Raw genomic sequence first — 26,017 nt, forward strand, 5'->3', positions numbered from 1 at the left:
TTAAGAGCAGAATAGGAAACTGTGTGATGAAGGATGAGATGCATGGTGTTTTGGAATAGGCAGAGGCAGAGCAGAATGGAGACAAACACAAGGGACTTCAATTTTCTGATAACCAGCCGAGGTTACCATAGATACTATTCTGCACAAGAGCATGCTGTGATTGCCTTCCTCCCTTTACCTCTCTCTCTCTCTCTCTCTCTCTCTCTCTCTCTCCGACTCTGTCTTCTGTCTAACTTCTGTCTCTTCCTGTTCTGCCTTTTATCGTGAAGGAGGCTACAGCTCCTCTTGTCTCCTCTGCTCACTGCTGTGTTACCATAGAAACAAGTAGATGGAGATGTATGTTATGTTTTTGGTTTTTTGTTTCCAGGGAGAAGCAGACATGGAGCAAGGAATAAACAAAGAAAGAAAAGAGGAAAAAAGAAAGAAAGAAAGCATGACCTCGGCACTGTATTAAAAAAATATATTCAATACACCAATACTGATCACATCACTGCTAGACAACAATAAGGTGACATATAAAATACGGCTGTGCAATTAATCCAAAACTCTAATTAATTATTAATTTTAATGTGTATTTTTTTAACCATTGGTTTCCATTCATTTCTGTAAACTTCAGCAACATGAGCAATCTGTCACAGTGACTGCAAGCTGACTTTGATACCATATGGATATGAATAGAAAGCAATGGTAGGCATGGAAGGTGTAAAAACATTAACAATTCTACAACTAGCAATCAACACTGATGCACTGTAGACATTTGATTACTGCTGAACACAAGAACACATTTAAAGAAATTAAAGGATTAGAATAGTGATATTATATACATATACACACATATTTTATATATATATATATATATATATATATATATATATATATATATATATATATATATATATATATATATAATGGCATGCTGTTTAGGAAATTATTATATTATATATGTGTAAATTCTGAATATATTGAATGAAAGTCTGAATATATTGAATGAACCATATATATATATATATATATATATATATATATATACACATATACACTCCACTACTTCTTTTATCCTTCTTTCCTTTGAGTTCCCCGTTTCCTTCTGTCCTATTATTTTCCTTATCGGCTCCCTCCTTTCCTTCTCTCTTAATGTCTTCTTGATATTCATGTCTCCTTTTGTTTTACTCCTGTTTCCATTCTCCTTTTCTCCTCCCTCTCTCCATGCCGCCCCCTTCTTTGTCTCTTCTTTCCTTCCTTTACGCATCTTATTTTACTCCTGCCCACCTTTCTTCCCCCCATTAAGCCTCATCTGCTCCCTTTGTTCTCTTTCTCTGTTTCCTCATTTTCTTTCTTACTTCTCTTTTCCTTTTGTTATTCCTTCTGATCATTCATGTTTCCTCCTTTTTTAAACCTCTCTGGTCCCTCTTTTTCGTCTCTGAATCCAAACTCCAAATATGCCCTTCTTTCTTTCTTTTACCCCCCTTCTTCTTTTACTCCTCTGCTCCCTCCTTTCCTTGTCTTTCTTCCTTCCTTGTTTCCTCATCGTCCATTCTCCCACGCCCCCCTTCTTTTACTCATAAACCGTTCCCTTTCCTTCTCTACTCCATTTCGTCTCCCTTTTTTTCCATGTTTATGTTGTTCCATCTATGCAAGAGCGCCTGCATAACAAAAAGAAAGCAGGATGTTACACGTGTAACCATATCAACCAAGACCGAGACGATGAGGACACTGACTCAACTTTGGTTCTCATGAAACCTCCGTGGTCTTCTGCAGCCATACCACAGAGTGACAACAACAACCCTCCTGCTGAAGACAGATAGGGAGATAGTGAGATAAGTGCACATTTCTTCCTGTTCCCGTCGTCATCAAACAATATCTATTTCACATCCTGTGCCACCCCCGGTTTCATATTTACCAATAATCACACAACAGTAGTTCCCAAACAAAAGGACATTCAGCGCTGGCCCAGCTTTAAAGGGTGACCGGGGTGATACGATAGCTCTGTTTGTCCAAAGACTCTCGGTGGGACCAACGCATTGATCGCACACCGACATAAACATGTCATAATACTTCGTCTAGGGACACAAAGTGCGGAACTCATGCCAGGCTGCTGGACTCGTGTGTGACGTCACATGAAAGAGTCCCTTTCCGGAACAACCCCAACGCCCTACTTCTCCATTTGCTGAGGAACAACCAAATTGCTCATTGCAAACTTGCGGATGGAAAAAAAAAAAACACAGTTTACCTGCAGTGCACTTCAAGTGTCATGAAGTCATGCAGGACTTGGCAGAGGAGGGTTAGGTTAGGGTAGAAAGCACTTGTGTTGCGTTATCTCTGGTGCTCTGTGGTTTTACACTGCTACTTTCTGTGAAAACACAGTTCCGGTGAACTAGAAATTAATAACAGCTCCTACAAATTATGACCATATATGTTATGCTAATGTACTTGTAAATTGACTATTTATTAGGGTTGCACAATTAATCGCAATTTTAAGGAAGTCGCAATATGAACTAGTGCAATATCCAAATCACAGGGGGGACGCAATATTTGTTAAAGTCAAAATATGTGTCAAACTGTTCAGAATGAAGTATCGTGGTGCTCCAGAGACGTCCCAGCCTACAAATCCTGTCCTACAGACTCCAGAAAACATATGTGTTTGGTACAGACCCTCGCAAAAAAAGAAAATCACACTATAATCATTTTAATTTGAATATTTTTCAATGAAAATAAGAATAATGATACAAAAATGATCATTCCCTCCAGTATTGTGAATCAGTCAAAGTAATCGCAAAGTAGATATTTTCCTCATACCAACCCTAGTATTTATATAGCGCTTTTCTAGTCTTTACCTCCACTCAAAGCGCTTTTACATAGTACAGGAACTGTTCACCATTCACCTACATTCATACACTGTGGCCGAGGCCGCCTGCTCATCAGATAAACACTCACACACATTCACACTCTGATGGCGCAACATCGGGGGCAACTCAGGGTTCAGTGTCTTGCCCAAGGACCCTTTGGCATGGGACTGCAGGGCCAGGGATCGAACCACCAACCCTCCGATTGGTAGGCGCTCTACCACACACACCACAACCACAAATTCTTGACACTGCATGTCACATAAAAAGAAAAACTATGTAGCAATACAGCACTATGCGAAACGAGCTCAGTACACAACGATTAGATGGTTATATGATTAGTCGACAGTGGGTTTTTTAACACAATTATTCATGCAACTTTTCAATGTAAATTTCTTAGGGTTTTTACTTCTAAAAAGCAAGAATGTGTTGCTTTTTCATGCTCTGTCCCATTTCCATGGACAGATTGACCCATTAAAGGGCCCCACATTCAAGTTTGATTGGTTTTGGTTAAACACAATGGGCCCTATTTTAACGATCTAAGCGCACGGCAAGTGTGTGTGTAACAAGCATAGTGTGCGCTCGCTGTGTTTAGGCCTAGGAGCATTTTACTAATGCTCTGTTAAAATAACAATGAAATGTTGCGTTATTGACTTTAGACCAGGTTGTTGTTGGTCAATGGTGTGATCACTTCCCGCTGCTTCAAGATAGCAATACGCCCAGAATGCACCTGAACACACCTCCCTGTAAGACCAGCACGCCCAGAATGCACCTGAACACACCTCCCTGTAAGACCAGTATGCCCAGAATGCACCTGAACACACCTCCCTGTAAGACCAACAAAACAGCAACTAGAAAAACCGAGACCAGCGACAACAGAACCAATACAATAATAATGGGTGTAGTAGAAGCACAGACTGTAAAAAAGTGAACTTCGCATCAGTGGAGTCACCCATTGGTTTGAAGCCAGCAGTTTGCACTATGGCCGTCACCATCTTGGTATTTCAGAGCCAATAGTGACCATATTTAGACAAGAGGGCAGAGCTAGGGAGGATGACGTGGCTAAGCCAGTTTGGTGTATGTATGGTTTCAATGGTGCAGCTAAGCTAAATGCTAAAGAGGGAGCCCAGCTCTAGCGATACCCAAACAAAACTATAAATCAGATTGTAAAGGCCCTTGCATGTGCAGTTTTGATTATCACGGGATGCCACAGTGGAAAATAAGCCTAAAATTGTAGTGCTGTGAGCTGTGGTTATATTCTGAAGTACACCAGGTCAACGTTCAGTATTGTGAAACATGGCAGACCAGCATAAACCCACAGTTACATCACAGAAGTGAAGCAGTGGTGGGAACACGCCTAAATATCATTGTACTGTTCAGTTATTTAAATAAAAACTGAGGGCCTGATTTACTAACACTAGCGCAGTTTGCGCTGTGTCTGTTGATGCGAGTTCGGTAATAGCGCACGCTATGCTTCCACAGTTTGCGTAGTATTTATCAACCCTGACACCCATCAGGCAATCAGCGTCTTTCTCCGCCCACTAGACCGTAGATTGCGCTGTAACAAAGCGGTACTGGTGCTATGATACGGCTGAGTGCAGACTGTGATATTCCCACTGCTGATGCTAGGACTGTTTGAAATGATCCTGATGCCAATATTTGTAATGTAGCGAGGAGTTTAACAACTGCTGGAATGGGATGTGAACGCTGAGTGGGAGATTCAATTTCATCTTTGATTTCTTCCAGTAACTCTAATATTGCATGGCTGCTTGTTCTGTAATGCTAAATGATGTTGTGTTCATTGACAAAGTGTGATTCTTGTGTTAAAAATATTTTCAGCCTCGCCTATGTCTTCGTCTTGCTCAAATTACTGTTGCCATTTCACCAGCGGCATAAAGCTCTACTAGGAAACCCGACTGCGGCTGGTTTAAAGAGGCGGAGAATTTCCCCCGCAGAATAGAGGCGCGCTCTTACTGACAGTCTTTGTAAATACCACGGAATATATAATTAGGGGCACTTTGCGCTTATCCTCCCACCTTTTTGGGTGGAACTCCCACTTTCCCCACGACCTCCCACGAACGCATATTGAAAGCGCAACTTGTCTCTTCTCGCTCATGTGGCAGACAATCTGCCATTTTACCCAAGTGCGCCTTGTTTGTAAATAGCCCGCATCGGTTACGTCCGTTTTTGCGACCAATTAGCGCCTGGAAACAGGCGCAAACGGCTTGATAAATCTAGCCCTGAGTGAGCTAATTGTTTACGGCAGAGCTCTAGTTCTCAAGATATAAAACTATAATATGTAGTTCATGCCTAATGTTCCACAGACACAAAGTCAATCTACACCCGCACTGTTGGGTAGATATGTAACAATACAAGGAGAGCTCACACTACCAGATAGGAGAGAAAAAAGAACTTGTCAGACCGAGATATTAAAGTGCAGAGATATGGAGGAGTAACTTCCTAACTGTTTTGCATTGGTCCGCTTGTGCACGTCATTTCATTCATGCATACTGATAATGGTCATTTTGTATTTTAACAATTCAGCCTTAGTTTGATTGGAGATTAGGGACTCGCTCACATTTACATACCTTCTTCACATTTTAAAATAACACAAACAGAACAGATAAATGGGTTTGTTGTTGCATAAGATACAACTTGTCATGTCAGCTTACAAAAAGAAAGAGAAACTTTAACAAGGTACTTTTTTCCTTCTTAAATATAGTCTGATTCGGCCAGCCTGACATTTCAAGGGTGGTTTTCTCAAAGTTAGGCCCCAGTTTCACATCTCATTGTGGTCTGACAAGGCCACAGATGAATGGGCTTAAGACGTCATTTCGAGTAGGCTGGACAAGACATCATCTGGAGTTCTTTTTCAACATCAGCCCTTTTTTCACAACTGATCAAAAATACTTTCCAATTTCGAAACTGAAAAAGCACACTTCCTGAACACATTTGAAGCCATGCAGCAAGTGTAACTTTAATAATAATAATAATAATAATAGGCTTTTAACTTTTAATTAATAATAGGCCTTTTTATATTCAAACAGACTTGTATTAGAGATCTTTGAGCCTTTATGGCTAATTTTCATTGTTTTCTTAATTTTAGTAAGCCATTTTCTTATTTCCTGATCTGCTATAGCTGCTGTTTGATGTCAATGGAGAACCTTTTTTGAATCGTTTGACTTTATACATGTAGAAACTATCAGCACATCACATAGTCATGTCACACTCCCCACCCTCTCATTCACTAATTCATTGTAGCCACTTCTACTTTTTTCGTTTTGTTCAATCTGTGTTAAGATACTGTTCAGGCTTTTAGTTTCACACATCTGCAGCAAGTGTTGAGTTTTATTGACAGTAGTTTAAATATATTATAACTATTCTAAATAGTTGCTAAATCTTTCAGGTTTAAAGAAGGAGGTGCGGGGGGGGGGGGTGGCACATCATCATCTAAACCTCCCTCATCATCAGTGATGGAAGAAGTATTCAGATCCTTTACATAAGTAAAAGTACCAATACTACTTTTTAAAAATACTCTGTTACAAGTAAAAGTCCTGCACTGAAAATGTTAATTAAGTAAAAGTATGTAAGTATCATCAGGAAAATGTACTTAAAGTATTAAAGTAAAAGTACTCAATGCAGAAAAATCCTCCCATCCTCAGCTTTAAGTGTAGGCCGTTATATTGTAGGCTAGTTTCATTTATAATATTTTATGTGTTTTGTGTGCAGAAATCTTAATGTTTAAAGTAACTAGATGAATGTAGTGGAGTAAAAAGTCCAATATTTCTCTCTGAAATGTAGCGGAGTAGAAGTAGAAAGTGGCGTGAAAAGAAAAGACTCAAGTAAAGTACAAGTAACTCAAATCTGTACTTAAGTACAGTACTTGACACTGCTCGAGAGTAACGGTTGCCCTTGGCAACCAGATTGAGTCTATTGGTAACCGTTTGAGCCCTGCTTGAGTAAATGTCTCCCATTACAGAACTGTGGGTCTCTGATTGGACCGTTATGTAGAGCTGAACCTTTAAACTGCAAACAGGGTCACTGCTAATGATCCAAAGGTAATGACAGAATGCTGGTAAAAAAGGCAGCAAATGAGAAGAGACCAGTGTTGACTTTAGGTTAGTTTTAAAGTGTGACACATAAGATGAAATGTTGGTTCACATAACCTAGGTCTGGTTCCCACACGACGCCACAGGCTAAATATCATTCAACCTCTTCTCAGCTGTCTTTCATCACATCACCCTCTCATTACTAACTCAACTCTTCCTCCACCCTGCTTTCTCTGTCTGTCTTTTTTAAATGTTCTTGTATCCACATATCACACATCACGTTCCTGCCTTTGACAACAGCTTGTTGGATTAAAGGGTAACTACTGTTTTTTATAACCTGGACCCTATGTTCCTATGTTTCTGTGTCTAAGTGACTGATGGAACAACAATCTCTGACATTGGTCCAGAATTAAGAGAGATCGCTGCAGTCGGCAGTCAGTGAAACAAGCTACAATGTAAGTTAATAGGACACCCCAGAAAAGTGCTGGTTTTGTCACTGACAGGCTCAGATAAGTGTCTGACAACATTATGGAAAGGATTTCTAAGGAGGTAAACCTTTCTGTTAAAGAGTTAGATCATTTTTTAAACATAAAAACATCCGCAAAATTGCGTTCACTAAACCCACCAGACTCCATGTAAATAAACATCATAAAACACACTTCATTCAAAGTCAACAGAAACAAAATAAAACTACGTCTTTCCACTTTACCAACCATCACAACTCTAGTTTTGGTTGAAATAAACACATAGTTTACTGATTTACACGTGGAAACATGTAGCGCTATACACGGTAAAAGTGTAGTTGTTTAAATGGAGTCTGGTGGGTTTAGCTCTAGTGACCTCAGAGCTGTTTCTGGTTAAACAGAAAGAATCTTAAAGAGGTTTTATAAAGTTCTATCTCTGAAGGGATCCTTTCCATAATGTTGTCAGACACTTAGAATAATAATCTGAGTCTGTCAGCGGCAAAAAAAAACACTTTTAGTGGACCAAATTGACGATGAACATTTGCCCCATGGGGTTACATTGCAGCCCGGTCTGTGGCTGCCGGTTACAGTGTTCACGCTTTATACTGGACCGATGTCAAAGATTGTTGTTCCATCAGTTACTTACACACAAAAACATAGGAACGCAGGGTCCAGGATGAATGAGCTTTGTCGGTTTCTGTCTGTATACGTGCTCGTTCTCATCTTTACAGATTTTCTTACTGTTATGCTGACAATGGTCCAGAACAACAGTGAGAAGCAGAATGGCTTGTAATGGAAAATGCTTTTTCTGGACTTTATATGACTTCTCGTCATCCACTTTATCAGCTGTTGGAGCTCATGTAAGAGGCCCATCTCACTCGGAAGCTATCACATGAGCAAGGACAAAGAAACTAACTAATTCATGATAGGTTTTAAATATGAATTCAAAAGTTCTAAATACAAAGAATAGTTTGACATTTCTTGTCCAGAGTTCAGAGGAGTAGATCTGTCATGTCTGTCCATTAAATATTAATCTAAAGCCAGGAGATGGCTAGCTTAGCTTAGTTTAGCTTAGCTAAAGACTTGAAGCAGAGCCTGGCACTGTCCAAAAGGTAAAAAAATAAATAAAAAATCCTCCTCTTAGCACCTTTAAGATCCCTAATTCACACTATATGGTTTGTTTTATCTGTACAAAAAGCCAAGTGAAAAGGATTGTGGTTTTACAGGGAATTTTGGGCCGGACAATTTCTTGGCTGGTTGCAATGACTTCCTTTTTCGGCCAAGAAATAGTTCCAGCACAACCCCAGCTTGTCATTTTTTTCTATTCTTTTTTCTACAGATTAAAAAACAAGATGTAATGTGTTTATCACTGAGCTTTTAAGGTGTATATATAATATGCAAAGAAGATGTGCCAATATAAAATGAACATGCCATTTGTGCCAGTGTATGTTGTCTTGCCACCATAAAGTGAAACAGCTGTGCATAAATCACTAAAGCATGCAAACTAGTAGGCATAGTGCAACCAAGTTTTATAGCACTCAGCTATAGAAGGGTGTGTGTGTTACTTTCCATTTCCCTGGCTTAATATGGCTTTTTCATCATTGTTAAAAACAAGCCTCAGTTTCCCTGAAAGACATGACTAAAACAGTCTCAGGGGAGAATGACCGCTGCAGGGCTGCAGTTTTTGGTCCCTGTCAAGAGCTTGCTTCTTGCATACTCTCTTGTTTGGTTTCTCTGTTTTCCTTCACGTTATCCATCACTCGCAGACACACATAACAAGGCAAAATGAGGGGAACGAGTCCAAATCCAATCTATTCTAAATATCATAAATCAATATGGCAGAGAGCACTATTATTCCGAACTATAACTCAAATCTTTGCCAAATGGCTGCATTGTTCAAACAAAACTGGGAGGATCCAGTATTTGAATATGAACATGCACTGCAGCCTGTCCTGGAGGCTTGCCAAGAGCCTTTCAAAGCCTTATGTGTGTGTGTGTACTGTACATTATGTGTGTGTATGTGTTCATAGGTTGTAGTCACTGCATGTCATTTCTCTCCCCTTTATTTGCGAAACCAACACCACCAACAATGTCTGGCAGCCTAGTTGTTGTGCTGCTTCTGCTTCGCGGAGCAGCGTGACGTGCTGATCTGGATGTATACTTTATCCACAACATCCTCTGGTTTTGCTTCGGCGCGCAGGCACGTGCACACACATACACACACACACACACACACACACACACACACACACACACACACACACACACACACACACACACACACACACACACACACACACACACACACACAATTCTGAGGATCTTAATTTTATGTTCACACATTTCAGAGTAAACACTAGTTTCATTTTAAAACACAACCTTCATTTTAGGATTTAGCCTTGCAGTTCAAGAGTGCATGTTTCCCCTGCCTTTGTGCAGCCTGTAACCAATCAGATTGTTCTATTTAGGCCTAGTTTATGTAGAGATGGCTGAGATTGGGATTAGGGCCATTCTTGGGTTTGAGGCCTACTTAAAGAGAACAATGTAGTATGATGGGTTATCCTTCCTCAGTTGTAACTTTATATTCTTTTTTATAGAAGTAAATGGAACTACGATAACTTGGCTGTGGCACTATACATACCACACAGATTCAAAAGCAGCGGGCTGTCACTGAGTGCTTAAAGCCTTAGTGCATAACTTTTTGATATTAATGAACGTTCATTGCATTTAAGCCACTGCCAAATGAGTTGATACAAAGCTAATTAAGACTATCAGCTCCACACAACTCTCTGGATTTCTCAGTATGACTATGTTCAGAAAATGATGTCATCCAACGACTTATGAGCGCGGAAAGATAGAAGATAACTACCTCTTCTGAAAAGCCCATCATGTTTTTGAATCCTCCGTGTCGATACATAGATATTGCTGTGTAACCAAGGGTTGGCTAGTTTGGAGCTGTTGTTCCGAAACCAGGAGCACTTACACAAATTCTTCCGGTCAGATTTCTGACCAATGAGAGAATAGTTTGCTCCCACATTGCATCCGTTTACAACTTTGAGACCGCTTTGGACTGCTCTTGAACGTTGCTGTGTAAACACAAACGAACCAAGGGACAAATGCAACAATTGTATCATTTCATTTTAGCCCCTGAATCGGAACAAAGCAACTGAGCTAAATGTGTAAAAACGCGCTGACGTTATTCAGCCAATTAGCTTGCTTTACTCTCAACTTATCTATAATCTCATTGTATGTAAATGCAATGACAATAAAGGCATTCATTCAACTTGTGCTACTGTTACATCATATTTGATTCTTTATCTTTTTCCTTGTCACGTGTGGCCTCTGTGTCCAAGTGTTCAGCAAACATTACAGCCTCACTTTAATTCACATTATTTGCTCCGACGATTAGGCAGTTTGGATTTTGTCACTGCTGGTACATGACAAAGTAATTGATTTTGTGCTGGTCTTTAACATACATACAGAATAGCTTATAGTTTTGCAGCATGATCAGAATGTATGATCATCAGTTTCTATGATCTATGATCAATTGGAGCTCCATTTAGTTTAAAGCTCCTTCATGCAGTGGAGTAGAGGACAACTTTGTGTGCTTCCCGTGGGAAATAAAAAAAAGACTTGTTGTTCCCCTACGTTGTAAGGTTGAAACTTTCTCACCTCCCACACGTCGCGCCACAAATAACACTTGTAGGACCAGTATGCAAATACATGAATAATAACTTCTCTTTTGTTTCAGATCATTCTGCCAAATAAAATGTTTAATTTAAAATATTTGATTATTCTTTGCAAATCACCGAGGATCACACTAACCCTAACTAAAAAAAGTACCATTGTTTAAATAGACTGCTGATGTGGCTTCGTACGTGATCATTAGACACGGCAGACGTGACACTCAAGCCTCCCTGATAGATTTCGAAAAGGCTCCGGCCTCACGCCTTGCTACCTAAAATGAGCCCCTCATGCTCCCAGCACAACCAGATTCCTTTCATCTCGGGCCTTTTGTGAGCGATGCACAACACAGGAAGTGCTTGCTTGCACTAGCGCCCTTCTTACGCAAATGTGATGTAAGTTAGGTTTCTGACTACAGTCTTGGCAGGCAGTCCTGGCAAAGGAAAAAAAAGTGAGTCACAACTCATTCACACACACACACACACACACACACACACCCACACACACACACACACACACACACACACACACACACACACACACACACACACACACACACACACACACACAAAGAATGAAGCAGCATCCATCCATATGTTGATTCCTCCTTAAATGAGGTAACAAATCTAAAAAAATAAGTGCATTTATACAATGTCATTTTCTACACAAGTCTTAAAATAAGGCAAAATAATTTAGCAGAATTCACTTTTCTTTTTTTTTTTATTCATTGGTTAAAACGAAAGTCACACAGTCAGCGAAACAGAAGTCTAAGTGGACCAAACTGTGAATCAGTTTTGCTCATGCATAACAAAAAACAAAACCATGGATATAGAGCACACATCGCTACGCCGACCTTTTCTAGAAGCTGGTTAAAGGAATGAAAGAGGGACGCTGGGTTTTCACAAAGACCTTTGAAAAGAAATCATACGTTGTGCGGCTGCATGTAAACAATATTAGTGGAATATTCATTTTCATTAGCCATGTAAACAGCTTAGTCTTTTTTGGAATAAGGGCAAAACCCTGAACATTATGTGCATGTAAATGTATAAGGTATGAAGTGTTTTGGTCATTTGAGTGAGTTTTGGAGGTGAGATGCACGTTGGTAATGCAGACAGTACGAAGAGTTTTGAAAAAGTGGTTTAAGTATTGCCCGATGCTTGTTAGCAATTGAAAACTGTACGTTTTGGAAAATTTTGGAACATGTAGTCCTGAAACAGGATTCATGAGGTTTTTGTAACTGAAACTAATGAAACCCTCTTGGCAGCCACGCTCACTTTCACAAAGCTTTTTTCTCACAATCATCTCAATTATTTGCTGTGCGTGGGGCTGCTGTTGGAGACACAGAGTCAACGCTCTTTGCCTCCTTGTTGGAAGTAGTCTCTCTGTAAGAGAGCACAGCAAATTGGTCAGCATTGTTCTTCTGCCCACATAACCACTCCGCTCGAAACAGAGCACAACAACTCCACTCAGGAAATGCACATTCATGCTTCACCCTGAATAAAACCCTCTTCCTCATATTTCAGCCTTTACAGAGCAAAGAATATGCGACATCGTCAACAAGCCAACTCGCAGACACATGATCGCTGTATGGGTGTCACCATACCGAACAAACACACAGTCAACAGAATTTCTGGATAAATCGCCCACGATTGATTTAAAACAAAAGAATGAGCATTGGCATCATAGTTGCTACCACAGCGGTCTATACAGATACATTTCCTGCCATAAATACCAAGCAGACTGCAGTTCACTTAAGGACAGCTTATGATAAATGACACCATTTTGACTAATGTTCATACTCTCTGCTATGCTTACGCAATATGCAGTGCTTATGGCATTCAAGGATGACTTTAAAGCAACAAAGTGCATTGTTAGCTTACAGAACATTTCCACTAGTCTCTGGGGGTTTTACAGGATCATTTATGACAGCCAGTCCCCTGCAGTCAGTGACATTTGGCATTTGGCTCTTTGAAGCAAGCACAATAAAGCACCTACTATAAGCATGTGAGATCCTTCGGAAAGGTACTGCTTGAAAAGGACTATCTAGTAGCAGTAGCCAACAAGAAAGACTCCTCATGTACAGTAGTTTGAGAAAAAGAAATCTTAACTAGCTAGGTCTAATAACTAGCTTATTCTGGAAACAGTGGAACGCTCTCCCCACAAATATTAGAGAGTGCATTAGTTTTTGTCAATGTTGTCATTAAGCTCTGATAGAAACACACTCTCTAAAGAATCGGTACTTTGGTACCAAGTCGGTACCAAAATTCTGAAAACGTGACGGTACTCATTTTTCTACAGTACCGTAGGTACCGGGGGCAATCCTTCCGGACCTGACAGGGCCAGTATATACGCCTAACATTACAAATGTTGTAGTCTGCCGCTAAATGCTGAAGAAGAAGAACGCCGACCAGCACGGAAAAACAAACAATAGCGCCTCATCTCTGTGCAAGGTGCTCACTGACGGCTTGACCGCGTTCAGCTTCTGGCTTTACCGTGCATCTACGGCAACAGCCTTCACGACTTCACCTGGAACTCCCAAACCGCAAGGGAGTCGATTTCTCTCTGCGTTAGCTCCGATAGCTGACATTGGCTAACTTTAGCGCTTGTTTTAGCAGACCTCTATAGCGTCAGTTAACTTTAACCATCCCAGTTTTATGTGAAAAACAACAACGGCAGAGAGGCGCGCGTAACTAATCATACTTGCTGTGTGGGAGTTCAAGGTGAACTCGGGTAAGACGTTACCGTACGCTGGCTGTGTGGTGATGCCAGGCGTCAGAGCAGCAGGCTATGGGGGCCAGAAGACTAGCGTTTTCTCCAGATTACATGTCAATTCTTATGTAAATCTCCTTGCCCCCTCCACTCCACACCCCAAAAAATAGTTGGAACTAAAAAAAAAACAGACACTGAAAGAAGAGTGACATGACACTAATAACTAGTTTGAAAATACTGCTAACATTTGTTTACTGTAAACTGACAACAATATATCTGAGCGTGCCAAAATCATCTGTGTCTAAAATGACCCTCAGACCCCAGTGGGTTAAGAGATGTAGAAAGAGCTTTTGCCTAATTCCTGCAAGAGATGATTTCCTGCCTGTCACTGAGGGCTGCTGTTGACTGGCCAAAGTTCGAAGGCTGCAATGTTTCCCACTGCGGCCACAATCAATAAAGAATCACTGATATTAGCGGAGCTCACAGCACACAACTTAACACCTCATCTAGGAATGTGATCAAAGAAATACAAAAAGCAACAGCAAGTAATTTCACTGGACATTAACCGGAACTGTGAATTCTTACAAATATACACAATAGACCAGTGGTTCTCAAACTTTTTTCAATAATGTACCCCTTCTGAATTGTTTCTTTAAGCCAAGTACCTCCTGACCAGCGCTAATCATTTTCGGTAGGAAAAAAAGTGTATATAAAGAGGAACAGTACAGCGCTGTCAGCGACAGATTTACTAAACAACAGCCTTGGAACTGAAAAAAACATTTAAATGCTGATGAGAAAAAGAGACAAAAACTTGGAAAAAAGATGGTAGAAAGAAGGAAGGCAAGAATAGGTCAAAATAGTATCAAAAACTTCAAAAACAGTGACATAAGAAGAAAAAAGTGAGAAACTTGTAAAAAGTAGAAGGACAGTAGAAGGAAGGAAGGCAAGAATAGGTCCAAAGAAGGCGACACAAATGTCACATTTTTGGTTGGAAAAAAATAAATTCTACATAACAAGGAACAATGTTCTGGACAACAGCCTTGTAACTAATAAACATTTTGTTAAATATCTCATGTACCCCCTGCAGTCCTCCTAAGTACCCCTAGGGGTACACGTACCCACATTTGAGAAACACTGCAATAGACTGACACATGCTGCACTACCTGTCAAAATAATGTTTGCTGATATGTTGGCACTCCTGTTATCACTCAACCAAGAGTCTAATTTGGGCTTTACAGTGCGAAATTCCTTACAAAAGTTGAACTTGTTAAACATAAGGCCCTCTCACATATGCACTGGAAAGCTGAAATGATCTAGATATTACCTGGCGGAGCTGTATGTGGGAACACAAATGTCCAAATGAGTTGGATCGTCTTTACCCTGCCAGAGGCCTACGAAGCAAGATTTGGCATTAACGAGGTAACTTCAGGTTCAACCCTGTATCACGACGGTGGATCACTTGTTACCGGGTTAAATCGCCATGGTAACTTATGCTGAATGCCTAACCTGGTCGGGACTCGGGAGCATTATGGTTATGTTGGAGATCAGAGACCAACCGGTGTAAAAGCACCGCCTTCTGACCAATCAATACTCGGTTGATAACAGCGTCATCGTTCTTAGAAGATCCGCTGGAGCTCGGTGCGGAGAGAGAGAGAGGTGCGCAGCAAAAGACAATTAAGATTCTTCACATGTAAATACACTATGAGTACATACTAATACAATATCACTTAGACAATTGCATCAAGTCACGACTCAAAAAGGCTTTCCTTTCATCTATTGCTCTCCCTTTCATTTAACCTTATTCAACTATAAACATCTGAGCAAAAGATATGACACACTTATTTATTCATAAAAATCTACTACACGACATAGTCTCCTCAGTATTTCAGTTAAACTGCAATTTGCAAGGTAATTATAGCAAGTCTGGTCTCTGTGAGCTAATGTACCTGACCCATTTTGACCACAATTCCTTACATTTTTCTGATAGCATTCTCGTCAGACAAAGGAACGGCAAGAGACTTAGTTATTTATGACAAAATTACGAACTGGCTATTTGACACAGTGTACCGCATTATGTCCTGCCTTCTGCAGTCTCTACCTAGCGCCACCCCTCGCCTAAACCAATATATACCAGTATTTCCTGTAAGTGAGAACACGTCTGAGACCGACAATCTCTTGCTGTGTGCTACATGAGTAAGAGAAACTTCTGACAATTTCAGGACCTGAGTCGTCACTGATAAGGAAGTAGGAGTGCAGCTGAGGGCAGCTTCTTGTTCTGCATTACTTGACTCCTATCTGTGGAAGGCCCTACAGCAGTTGATCTTTTCATCAACAAACATGTTGAATACAAAGTCGGGTTTTGGTGTCATGCCTTCTAATCAACACTGTAGCTGTGTGGTTTGGTCCAAATCCATAATGCACAGCCAGTCCAGGTTATCAGGCCAAAACACTTTCAAGGGGACCAGAAGACATGATAGAATTGCTCTCCATCGAAAGTTAGAGATGCTACTGTTAAGGTTGTTGACAACAGAAATAGATAAACTTTTTGTATAAATGGATAACAAAATGTACAGTTCCTAGTATTACAATAACGACAGCATATACGGTGACCATTTATTGTGCCTTCTCCACACATTCTCACTCCCATCAGGTCAAAAAGGTCAGGTGCCTTTGGCGTTTGTTATTGACCCAAAAAGTCTCCTTGGTCGGGACTCTTGGCGTCACTTTTTGACGCTCTGGGTCAGGACGTATGTTTAACTGACATGCGGCACAAGAATGGGACAGTTAGGTTTAGGATAAGATGGTGGGTGGGGTTACAAAATGTACATTTCAGTGACACGCGGCACAAGAATGGGACAAAACCCCAGTTTCCTGGGTGAAAGTCCTGTGTTGTTTGACCCCCCCCAACCAGTTCCCTACAGACGCTAAAGGGTGATTTTGGTGTCAGGATCTGACGCCGAAAGCCACTGACCAAGCATCGGTATTTTACGAGTTGGGAGTGAGAATGGGTTGGCCTTTTTACCTTAAAGTGGCTATAATTGATATTTGTATAATAACAATTTATCAAATGTGAAAATGTTAAAAGGGGTCTCTCATAGTGATGAACCTACAGAGAATGATCACCTGAATCTGCAGCTCCTCTCTGCTTTATGGAGCTTTATGGCAAGTTACAGCTCATTGTTTAGCTGTCTTGGCCACAACTTTACTGCTCTGAAAGGCCACTGTACCTGCTCAGGCTGACACAGCAGACTTTCACAGTTAGAGACTAGCTGGTGGACATATTGGAGCATTTAGCAGCTAAGGAGACAGAAATTTCCCTCAGGAATTGGTAGAGACCAAAAACAGAGCTAAAAGAAAGTGAATATTGGAGTTACATGCATCAGGTGTTCAGAAACACGACTCCAAATGCCCCATATCTGCTGAATGTGTAAATTGCTAACAAGTTTGACATACCAACCTTCAAAGACACACACAATAAAAATAAAGGTTTATGTCAATGCTGTTTTCACGACTGGCTTCTGCTGCGCCCAAGTGGCCAAAAAAAATGAATAATCAGTTATCACAGGTTTGAATGAACTTTTATTGATGGATGCTAGGAATAAGTAAGTTTGGTGGACACACAAGTGGGAACATAAAAGCTATCACTCAACATTGTCCATGCAGTCTACCTCATTAGTCTAAAATATTATCCTATTAGTCATAAAGCTAATCAACAGATTGTATAGTATGCTTTGATGGTGATGCCAGAAACTCAGCAGTAAAACTCAGCTTGTAATGTGTGTTAAGAAACAGGAACTAAAGCCAAGGAATCAGCCATAAAGCAGTTTTATCATAAGGCTGTGTATGCTAACAAGCTAATGTGAAGCATCAGAGCCAATTAACTGTTATGGAAAAATACATAAATTAGGTTATTGACATGAAATCTGTACAGTGGACGAATCTACCGAAAACAACTCATGTTCTTTTTAAGTAAACAGTTTGGATTCATGAAGCAGTAGGTTATTTGGTCGCCAGGAAGAAGCCTCCATGACGCTATGATTTATGATCAATTGTCATCTACCCAAGCATGTTTCATAGATTATTTGATTCATAATAAATACCCTTTTAGTGCATTATTGACTTATATCATTATGTTACACCCAACAACAAGCACATTTATACAAATAAATCAGTGTTGGTGAAAAATGTCAGTGATCAGTACTGTATAAGGGACCAAACCAAATCCATTTAGATGTTAAGAAAAGCATTAATTAATGCATTTTCCCATAAAAGGCCTATATTCTTTAATAACTTGTATTAATATTCTTAGGGTCATGTGTACAATTAATTCAGCTGAGGTATTGAGATTTATAGTGGACTTAAAAGGCTTCAATCTCCTGTGGACAAGCAGGTAAACCAGGTTTGGGTGCGTTTATAAGCCTTTTAGGCAACAATAACAGTCTCCAAGACATTGCACACTGCAGTAGGTAACTCAGCACACTCCTCGAGGTGTGATAGGCAGACATCCAAAAAGCCTCGAACCAGGTGTGTTGATAAAACAATGGGCCTAGCTTTGTGGAAAATGTCAGAGATGTTGATAATAACAGAACAGGAAATAAAGGCTGTTATTATTTTTGGCATATTTTTGGCATAAGTACTTATAAATACAATTGATTACCACAGCCATGGCTCCTTTCTAGGGGTGTCACGATACCAAAAATTCAGTAGTCGGTGCCAATACCAGTAAAATAACACGATTCTCAATGTCGATTTCCATACCACCGTAAAAAAAAGTCATAACAAGACATACAAAACATGTGCAATAGAGCACAGAACAACATAATAAAGTGCAATTAATGGTCATAGTGCAACAACTAGTGTCCCCTGACATAAGTCCCTCAGACATAAGTAACATACTCACTAACACCTGGTAAATATAGAGCTCCACTCTATTCCTATGGGTGACGTCAAGTGACTTCAACGTGCACGCAAAGCATTCCGGGAAGGCGGCGCTACATTTGACAAAACGTTGCACGTCAAAAAGCTGGCCGATGCCCAGCTTTATGCAAATGAATCCGTTGAACGTGACGCGACTATCCAGTAGAAGTAGAGCACAGAGGAGACGGGGAGAACGTGGGATCCTTTTTCTGTTAGACGTTGCAAAAATGCTGTAAATTGAGGAACACCCATCAACGTACAAATGAGGGGAGGCGTCGCGACACCACGTGTCACCCCACAGTCACATTAGCTACAAGAGACGAGACAAAGCGACAGGCTACCATTCATTTTCAATGGGAGTGGCCGTTTGCCAGCGACAAGCGACGAGCTCGCCGCTGCCAAGAGCAAGGCGGGGCCAAAATAGACATTAAGTCTATTTTATGCAAATACTGAGCGATGCGACAAAGCGACAGCCAATCGGAGCGTGAGGGCAGCGTGACGTATGTCAGTGGCTCGAGTCGAAGAAAATAATTCAAGATGGCGGAAAACGCTTCAGGACATCGTATTTCTGTATATATCTGATAAGTTTGGCATTTTATCTCATATATTTTGTTACTTTTATCGAGAAATAAATACTTTTTAATCCAAAAACATCGTTCTTGTGACTTAACGAGACCTCTGAAGTAACTTTTAAGACGTGCTTGAAGGTAGCACCGGAGAATTTCTGTTTACTGTTGCCAAGCAACCAGGAGTAGGCTAGGCACGCCCAGGAGTGCCCACAAGCGAGTGCATGTCGCTCTCTTTTGTAGCTAATGTGACTGTGGGGTCAGTCGTGTCGCAAAAATGGGTCTGTACCGTTACAGCTGCAGCGCCGCCAGGGAGCTTCAACACGTTAAACAGGGCAGATGAAACCACTCAAGAACTACATGTTGTGTTTAATGTCGATCAAGAGGATGGCGACGTAGCAAGCAAACAGAGAAGCCCCTGACTGCAGACCCGCAGACCTCAATGTGGGCGGAGTTAAACGTTTAACCCCGCCCACATTGAGGCCTAGCTGTTACCTAGCTAACCGCTAGCTGAGACAGCATGTAATAACTTTAAAAGACCCTCAAAATAAAACTTGAAAATAACCGTTAACATATATAACAGCTGTTAGCTACGTCAGTTCTACTTTACTTGTGCTCATTTAAAATACAATCACTCAATATTTGTCTTTATTGTTATTACTGTAAACTCTTCTTTTCCCATTAAGTTTGACATAACGTTATTTTAGACTGAATCTAGCTGTCAGCTAGCGGTTAGCTGAATTAACTGTTAGCTAAACTAACTAAAACGTTTTAGCCATCTATGATTGTTTGATTGCTAAAGTTAGCTCAAAATGCCATTCAAGTGACAGCCTTTGTTGTGTTTGATTGCTAACTTGTAGCTAGCAGTCATTTAAAAAACGTTTTAGCTATCTATGATTGTTTGATTGCTAACGTTAGCTCAAAACGCCGTTAGCATCTAGTAGGCTACGTGATTGCTAACATTAGCTCAAAACGCCGTTAGCATCTTAGCTAGCAGTCATTTCAAAACGTTTTAGCTATCTGTGATTGTTTGATTGCTAACGTTAGCTCTAAACCATAGACAGTATATTGTAGGCTACTTGTCACAAAGTGACGCATGCGCAATTCACATCTGCACTCGACTCACATCGGGTAGTTTTATATATGTCAATGGTAGTGACAGCGGTGTTAAACGTTTAACTCCGCCCACATTGAGGTCTGCGGGTCTGCAGTCAGGGGTATATGAGCAAACACGATCAAATGAAAGGTAAACACCCTTTAGAGTGCTCTAACGTTACAGCAAGTCCCTGGGGCTCAATGGAGGAGGCTAACAGCAGTGAAGCTAATGACAACTTCACAACACTTCATTTGGATACAAGCGTTGCATTATGGAAGATAGGCGGGATTCTGAACAGCGATGCACGCGCACACACACACGCACACAAACAGCAGAGCCGATGTGTGTGCATTACTTCACGCAGCATATGTAACTGATTGGAAACGACACAGATTATGCATCATTTACTGCCGCTGGTGCAGATGGACTCACGGTAGGGTTCCACACAGCGAAATACCTCGCGAATTTCGGCCAACGAAAGTTTGCCTCGGGGGCGTGGTTGCAAAAACAACACGCAAGTCCGCAACATTTTTTTAAATGTCCCGGGCTGTCAGAAGACAGGGCGGTAAAAATGCACAGCAGCAAACCATCGGTAAAATGTTAGCTCATAAATGCTCTGGTAACCTGGCTACGTAGCCTAGCTGCCTTGCTATGCTTACAATGAAATGCAATGTCCGAAAATGCAAGTGGTTGACTAGCTGAATCATTTTGAGTGTTTAAACTATCTACAGTGGTCTATTTGGTGGTGTGTTTGCCCTGTTTAAGTTCGTGTGACATATAAACAACAATCCGTGTTGCTACAAGTGTCAATGTTAGCCAACAAAACATGTAATCAAACAAATGCACAAGTAGCCTAGCTAGCTAGCTGCCTGGCTAGGCTACAATGAAATCCAATGTCCGAACATGCTAGCGATTAGCCTGTCGGCTAGCTGAAAAGTTTGAGTGTTTAAACTAACATATACAGTGATCTATTTAGTGGTGTATGTGCCCTGACTAAGTTTGTGTGTCATATAAAACACAATTCATGTTGATAGAAGTACCAATGTTTGTGTAGAAACATTTTAATCACATCAAAATTTTCATGATACGGCGCGGATAACCGCCGCCATCTTGGTCAGACTTTTTTTGTAACTCCCGCCTCCAAACACAAACACACGGACCTGATTGGTTCTCGAGTGGTCCTCGTTTGAATAAAGTTAAACTTTCGTCAACTTTATTTCGCTCCCCTCTGTGATTCGCTCTCATCTCGCTCAATCAGGGCGAATTTCGTCTCCATTCAACCTCAATGAGAGCAAAGCGAAATTTCGTTGTGTGGAAACCTACCTTAACGCTACACTCGTTACTGTAAGTAGCCTACAATAAACCCTCCATGATTAAAGAGTCAATACTTATCAGTATACCCAGCTACCTGTTGTACAGGCAGAAACACGTAGAAACCGATATCTCAGTCTGATCAGTCTGCTCTGTCCACTCTCGTCCACCGCGCTGTGCAAACACAGCTCTACTCTGCAAATAGCGACTTTTTACAAACAAGCTAAAATGAAAGATGTCAGTTTGTAGTCTAACTGTTTATCTTAGTTTGTAACGAATCTTGATTTTTGGACAAACTCTTGTAAACGTAGCTGCTGTCTAAACGAACCATCTTCTCCGCTGGAGCGGTAAACCTGTGGCTGTATAAGACCAAAACAGATACATGTGGCTACTTAATATGCACGTGAATGACGCCTTACCATGTTTTCAATTTACTAAGCAACAACTGTACATGTAGCAACAGGTAGGCTATGTTATGAAAAAATAGAGAATCCATCGCTACTGTAAAGAAGAAAAAAAAGAAAAAAATCCTACCTATCCCTTGCTGCCACTGGGGACAAAAAATAAAATCAAAATAAAAAAAATTCCCTATGACCCATGACCTCAACTGACAATCAACCAGAACCAAACTATTTTTTTTTTTTTTATGCTTAACCCTGCTAACCGCTAACTTACCGTAGGAGCAGGCAAGTGGGCCATGGCTGTTTACAACCATTGACATAATATAAAATGGACCAGCAGAGCCCGTGTCTCTGGATGGAGACCAGTGAAGGCTATTAGAAGCACTTTTCCGGTGATCACTAACATTACTGAGCAGTCTCCAACTGAGAGAGACAACCTAAATGTGACGTGAGCAACCTGTCTGAAAGTGTGAAGTCTTCTGGTAGCTGTGCCGAGAGAAATCTCAATCATTCCCAATCTTACAGAGACGGAGAGTGTAGGTATATGTAAGGAGATAACATAGACACAGGCTAATTACTGATCACTAACATGCTAGTTAACATTAGTCATTAAACCTAAACAGCTAACATAAGTCGAAACTGCCTGCGAGCTTCTCCTGTACTATACGGTAATTCCTCTACTGTGTGACAGTAAGTCTCGTGGTTATGACCCAATCGTTAGCCTATTTTTATAAAAGCGTCTGCTACGGAGCCATAACCTGAGGTACAAGGTAATGGAGCCTTTTATACATTGTCGTGTTTCTTTAGAAATAAACAACGGACAAATAGAGTCTTTAAACGCTTCAGATGTAAAGTTATTCTCTGTCAAAGTGACGTCAAAATGAATGGCGGTCAATGGGATGCTAACGGGAGGTGATCTCTTTGTAGCATCAAAATGGCGCCATAGGAGGTTCGAGTTCTGAAGCAAAGCTTACCCCCTTGTTTACAACGTGTAGCCTGTTCAGCAGCCGTAGGTTGTTTTAGGTTAGTTTTTTAGGTTGGGTAGAATCCGCTGACTCTCATTGATATTTTTTCTAAATGTACCAGAAGTAGAAGGGCGTGACTTCGGCGACTTGTTCGTGACCTCCTACTTCTGAATATATCGACTGACTCTGAAGCGTATACTGGCCCCATCGGTTCACACTAGCATCGGTGCCTACGGTGCCCACGGTGCCTCAAAAAAATGGGCATCGTCGGTGTTTTGTCGTTTTAGACAAGAAAACACATAAACACCTGTTTGTTATGGGGATGCGGGTTGCTGCAGTAGGGGTTCTCAACTGGTTTCATGTCACACACCTAACTGACCCCTTAGACCCCCTGCTCCAGGTTTTTATTTCCACGGACTAATAAGAGAAGATCTTTGTTGTTAAATCATTTAGATTCAGAGTTCAAACCCGCTAAAAGCCTCATGGAGCCAATTAATGACCATTAAGAGACACACTACATCACATGTATCAAACTCAAGGCCCTGGGCCAAATCTGGCCCCTCGCAAATTTTGATCTGGCCTGCGTATCAATTTAGGTTCACAATAAGCGTTGGCCCACCTAGTTGTGTGCCACACCAAAAAAGACAGAAAGCTGTTTTCAAACTGCAATTACGCGACACTCAAAGCAGAATTTGGCAGGTTTGCCGACTTTGAGATTCCCGCTGAACCGGTGAGTTATCATATTCAGACCTGGGAAACAGGTTGTTGGGAGTCGGCTGTCTGCTAGCATACTTTAAAAATATAATCATTGTCTGGCTTGATTTGCTAAATTCTATCTTGGCTAGGGAACTTTTTTTAGGGCTTTATGTGGAGGACCAAACTGAAATGAGAAGTGAGAAGGCTATATAGGACACAATAATACAGTCAAATAATTTACATTTTAGATTAACTAGAAATCATGCCAATAAACTATGTCTGGCTCTTGATGTGATTCTCATATTTCAGTGTGGCCCTTAGTGAAATATAGTTTGACACCCCTTGCACTACATTCACACATTTCAGCAACCTCTACTTCAACCCTGCGCATCGCCTGCTTCACCCCAGTGTAAGAACCACAGGTACGGGGAACATGTGTGTGCACATGGGAAGTGATGGAGAGGAAGGGATGTGTGGATAGGGGGGGTGGGTGTGGAGAAGTGAAGGCCATAGCAACAGCGTTGTCGATATTATCAGCAGGAAAAGCAGTGACACGCTGCCTTCTTGTAAACTGCGTCAACATGGCAACAGACTGCGCGTTATCTCGGTGCGCGTCTGCTGCGTCCAGACAAGAAAAGACAAACACCAAAGTTGCCTGTGGAATGTGAATCTCTCTCTCTCTCTCTTCTCTCTCTCTCTCTCTCTCTCACTCACACACACACACACACACACACACACACACACACACACACACACACACACACAGAGAAGGCTAGAAAGCGACTCACGGTGGCCGAGGTCAGGCTGCTGTCTGTGAGCGCGAGGTGGTGAGGTTCCCATCTCCGCAGGAACTTGGAGGTGAGGATCTTGCTGAGGAAGGTGCGGGGGTGTTTGACCACGCATACCTGGATGTCCCCCTCGTGCAGCAGCTTGTATCGCATCCCGCTGCTGCTGCAGTGGTGCAGGCTTCTCTTGCACGGCCCTGCGCTCAGCTTGCTGTTATTATTCCCCTCCGACATCTCCCCCAGCAGAGGCTTGTTCTCCTCGCACTGATAAAACTGGTTGTTGTGCAGCTCGTTGGCCCCCCCGCCGCCGCCGCCGCCGTTGAAATCCATAGTTCAGTAATCCAACAGTTTATTGTTTCCAAATGTTGCTCTTAGGGAGGGGAGGGCGAAGGCGTCGACCCGCTACACGAATCCTTCATGTATATAAAAAAATACAAATAGATAAGGTCGTTCGGATCGAGCTGGAGAGGGGAAGGTTTACCTACCTACCAACCGCTAGAACACGACCTGAGTTACAGTAGACACGGCCAAGGCAGGCGTCTTATGGCAGGGTATCCAGACGGGGGGAGGTTTTTATGATACAGTGAAAATAATCCACCATTTTTCTCCCCGCACAATGCCCCATAAATTGTCTCCACGGTGCGCGTCTCGCCTCCAGCCCCCTCCTCCTGCTCCACCACCACCACCACCACCAACACCACCGAGCTATTCAATCTGTTAGGGCCATGGCCTGATCCACTCCGTCCGCCCCAGCGCCAAACACAATAATCCACAGCGAGGAACGCATGGGAGTACTGAGGAAACACGGAGGAACTATCCAATGGCGGCGGCTCTAGGCTCCTCCGTGAGATTTCGTGGTCATAACAGGCTCACTGGCACGGTTTCCTTTTATTCAGTCTTTTTCTCCCCCCTATCTGGGTGTAAAGGAGCCAGCACTCTCCAGCAGCGCCGCCGCCGATTGGTCCCTGCTCGTTCATGTGATACCGGAGTGACGTCAATGGGGAGGCGAGCGGATGAGCCGTGTGTCTTTTGCGCTTGACTGTCTGCACCCCGCCTCCCTTTTCTTCTCCACCTCACCTCCTCCCCCCCTGCGCACATAAAAACATGGAGGAGGGAGCGGGGACTTCAAGTAAATCCTCTTTCTTTTCTTTTTTTTCTCTCTCTCACTGGAAGTGATGTTGACGCCATCCGCTCATCGTGTTCCAGGGAAGGTGATCACTGGCGGCGCTCATGCATCAACAAGTGGGTGAGAAAATAATAAACTCTTTTTTTTTTTGATTAAAAGGAAAGAACTGCGGATGTTATGTGCCTCCGGTAGAGTTTTCTAACCTCAGAAACCTGCCTGGCCAATCATTTATAGTATATAGACTATTAGTAACAGATGAGGCAGGACAATAAAACATACAGTATATCTTGGAGGAAACATAATGATTAATAGATTGCTGATTCTATCACAAGCCATTTTCCTTATACCTACCACTGATTGGTGGCCATGGTTTATTTACCACTAACAGTACATGTAATGTATTTA

General features: G+C 41.6%; 1 protein-coding gene across 1 annotated transcript in view; it reads right to left on the reverse strand.

Annotated features, from left to right (window-relative positions):
* LOC120563837 (c-Maf inducing protein) overlaps positions 1-25,445 on the reverse strand; it is a 62,494-nt gene extending 37,049 nt beyond the window's left edge. Inside the window, exon 1 of the mRNA XM_039808261.1 lies at positions 24,490-25,445. Within this exon, the coding sequence (XP_039664195.1) occupies positions 24,490-24,816 (327 nt within the window). The 5' untranslated portion in view covers positions 24,817-25,445. The remainder of the gene's footprint in view (positions 1-24,489) is intronic.
* Positions 25,446-26,017: the final 572 nt, after the last annotated feature.

Source organism: Perca fluviatilis, chromosome 8 (genome assembly GCF_010015445.1).
Source record: "Perca fluviatilis chromosome 8, GENO_Pfluv_1.0, whole genome shotgun sequence".
NCBI classification, from domain to species: domain Eukaryota; kingdom Metazoa; phylum Chordata; class Actinopteri; order Perciformes; family Percidae; genus Perca; species Perca fluviatilis.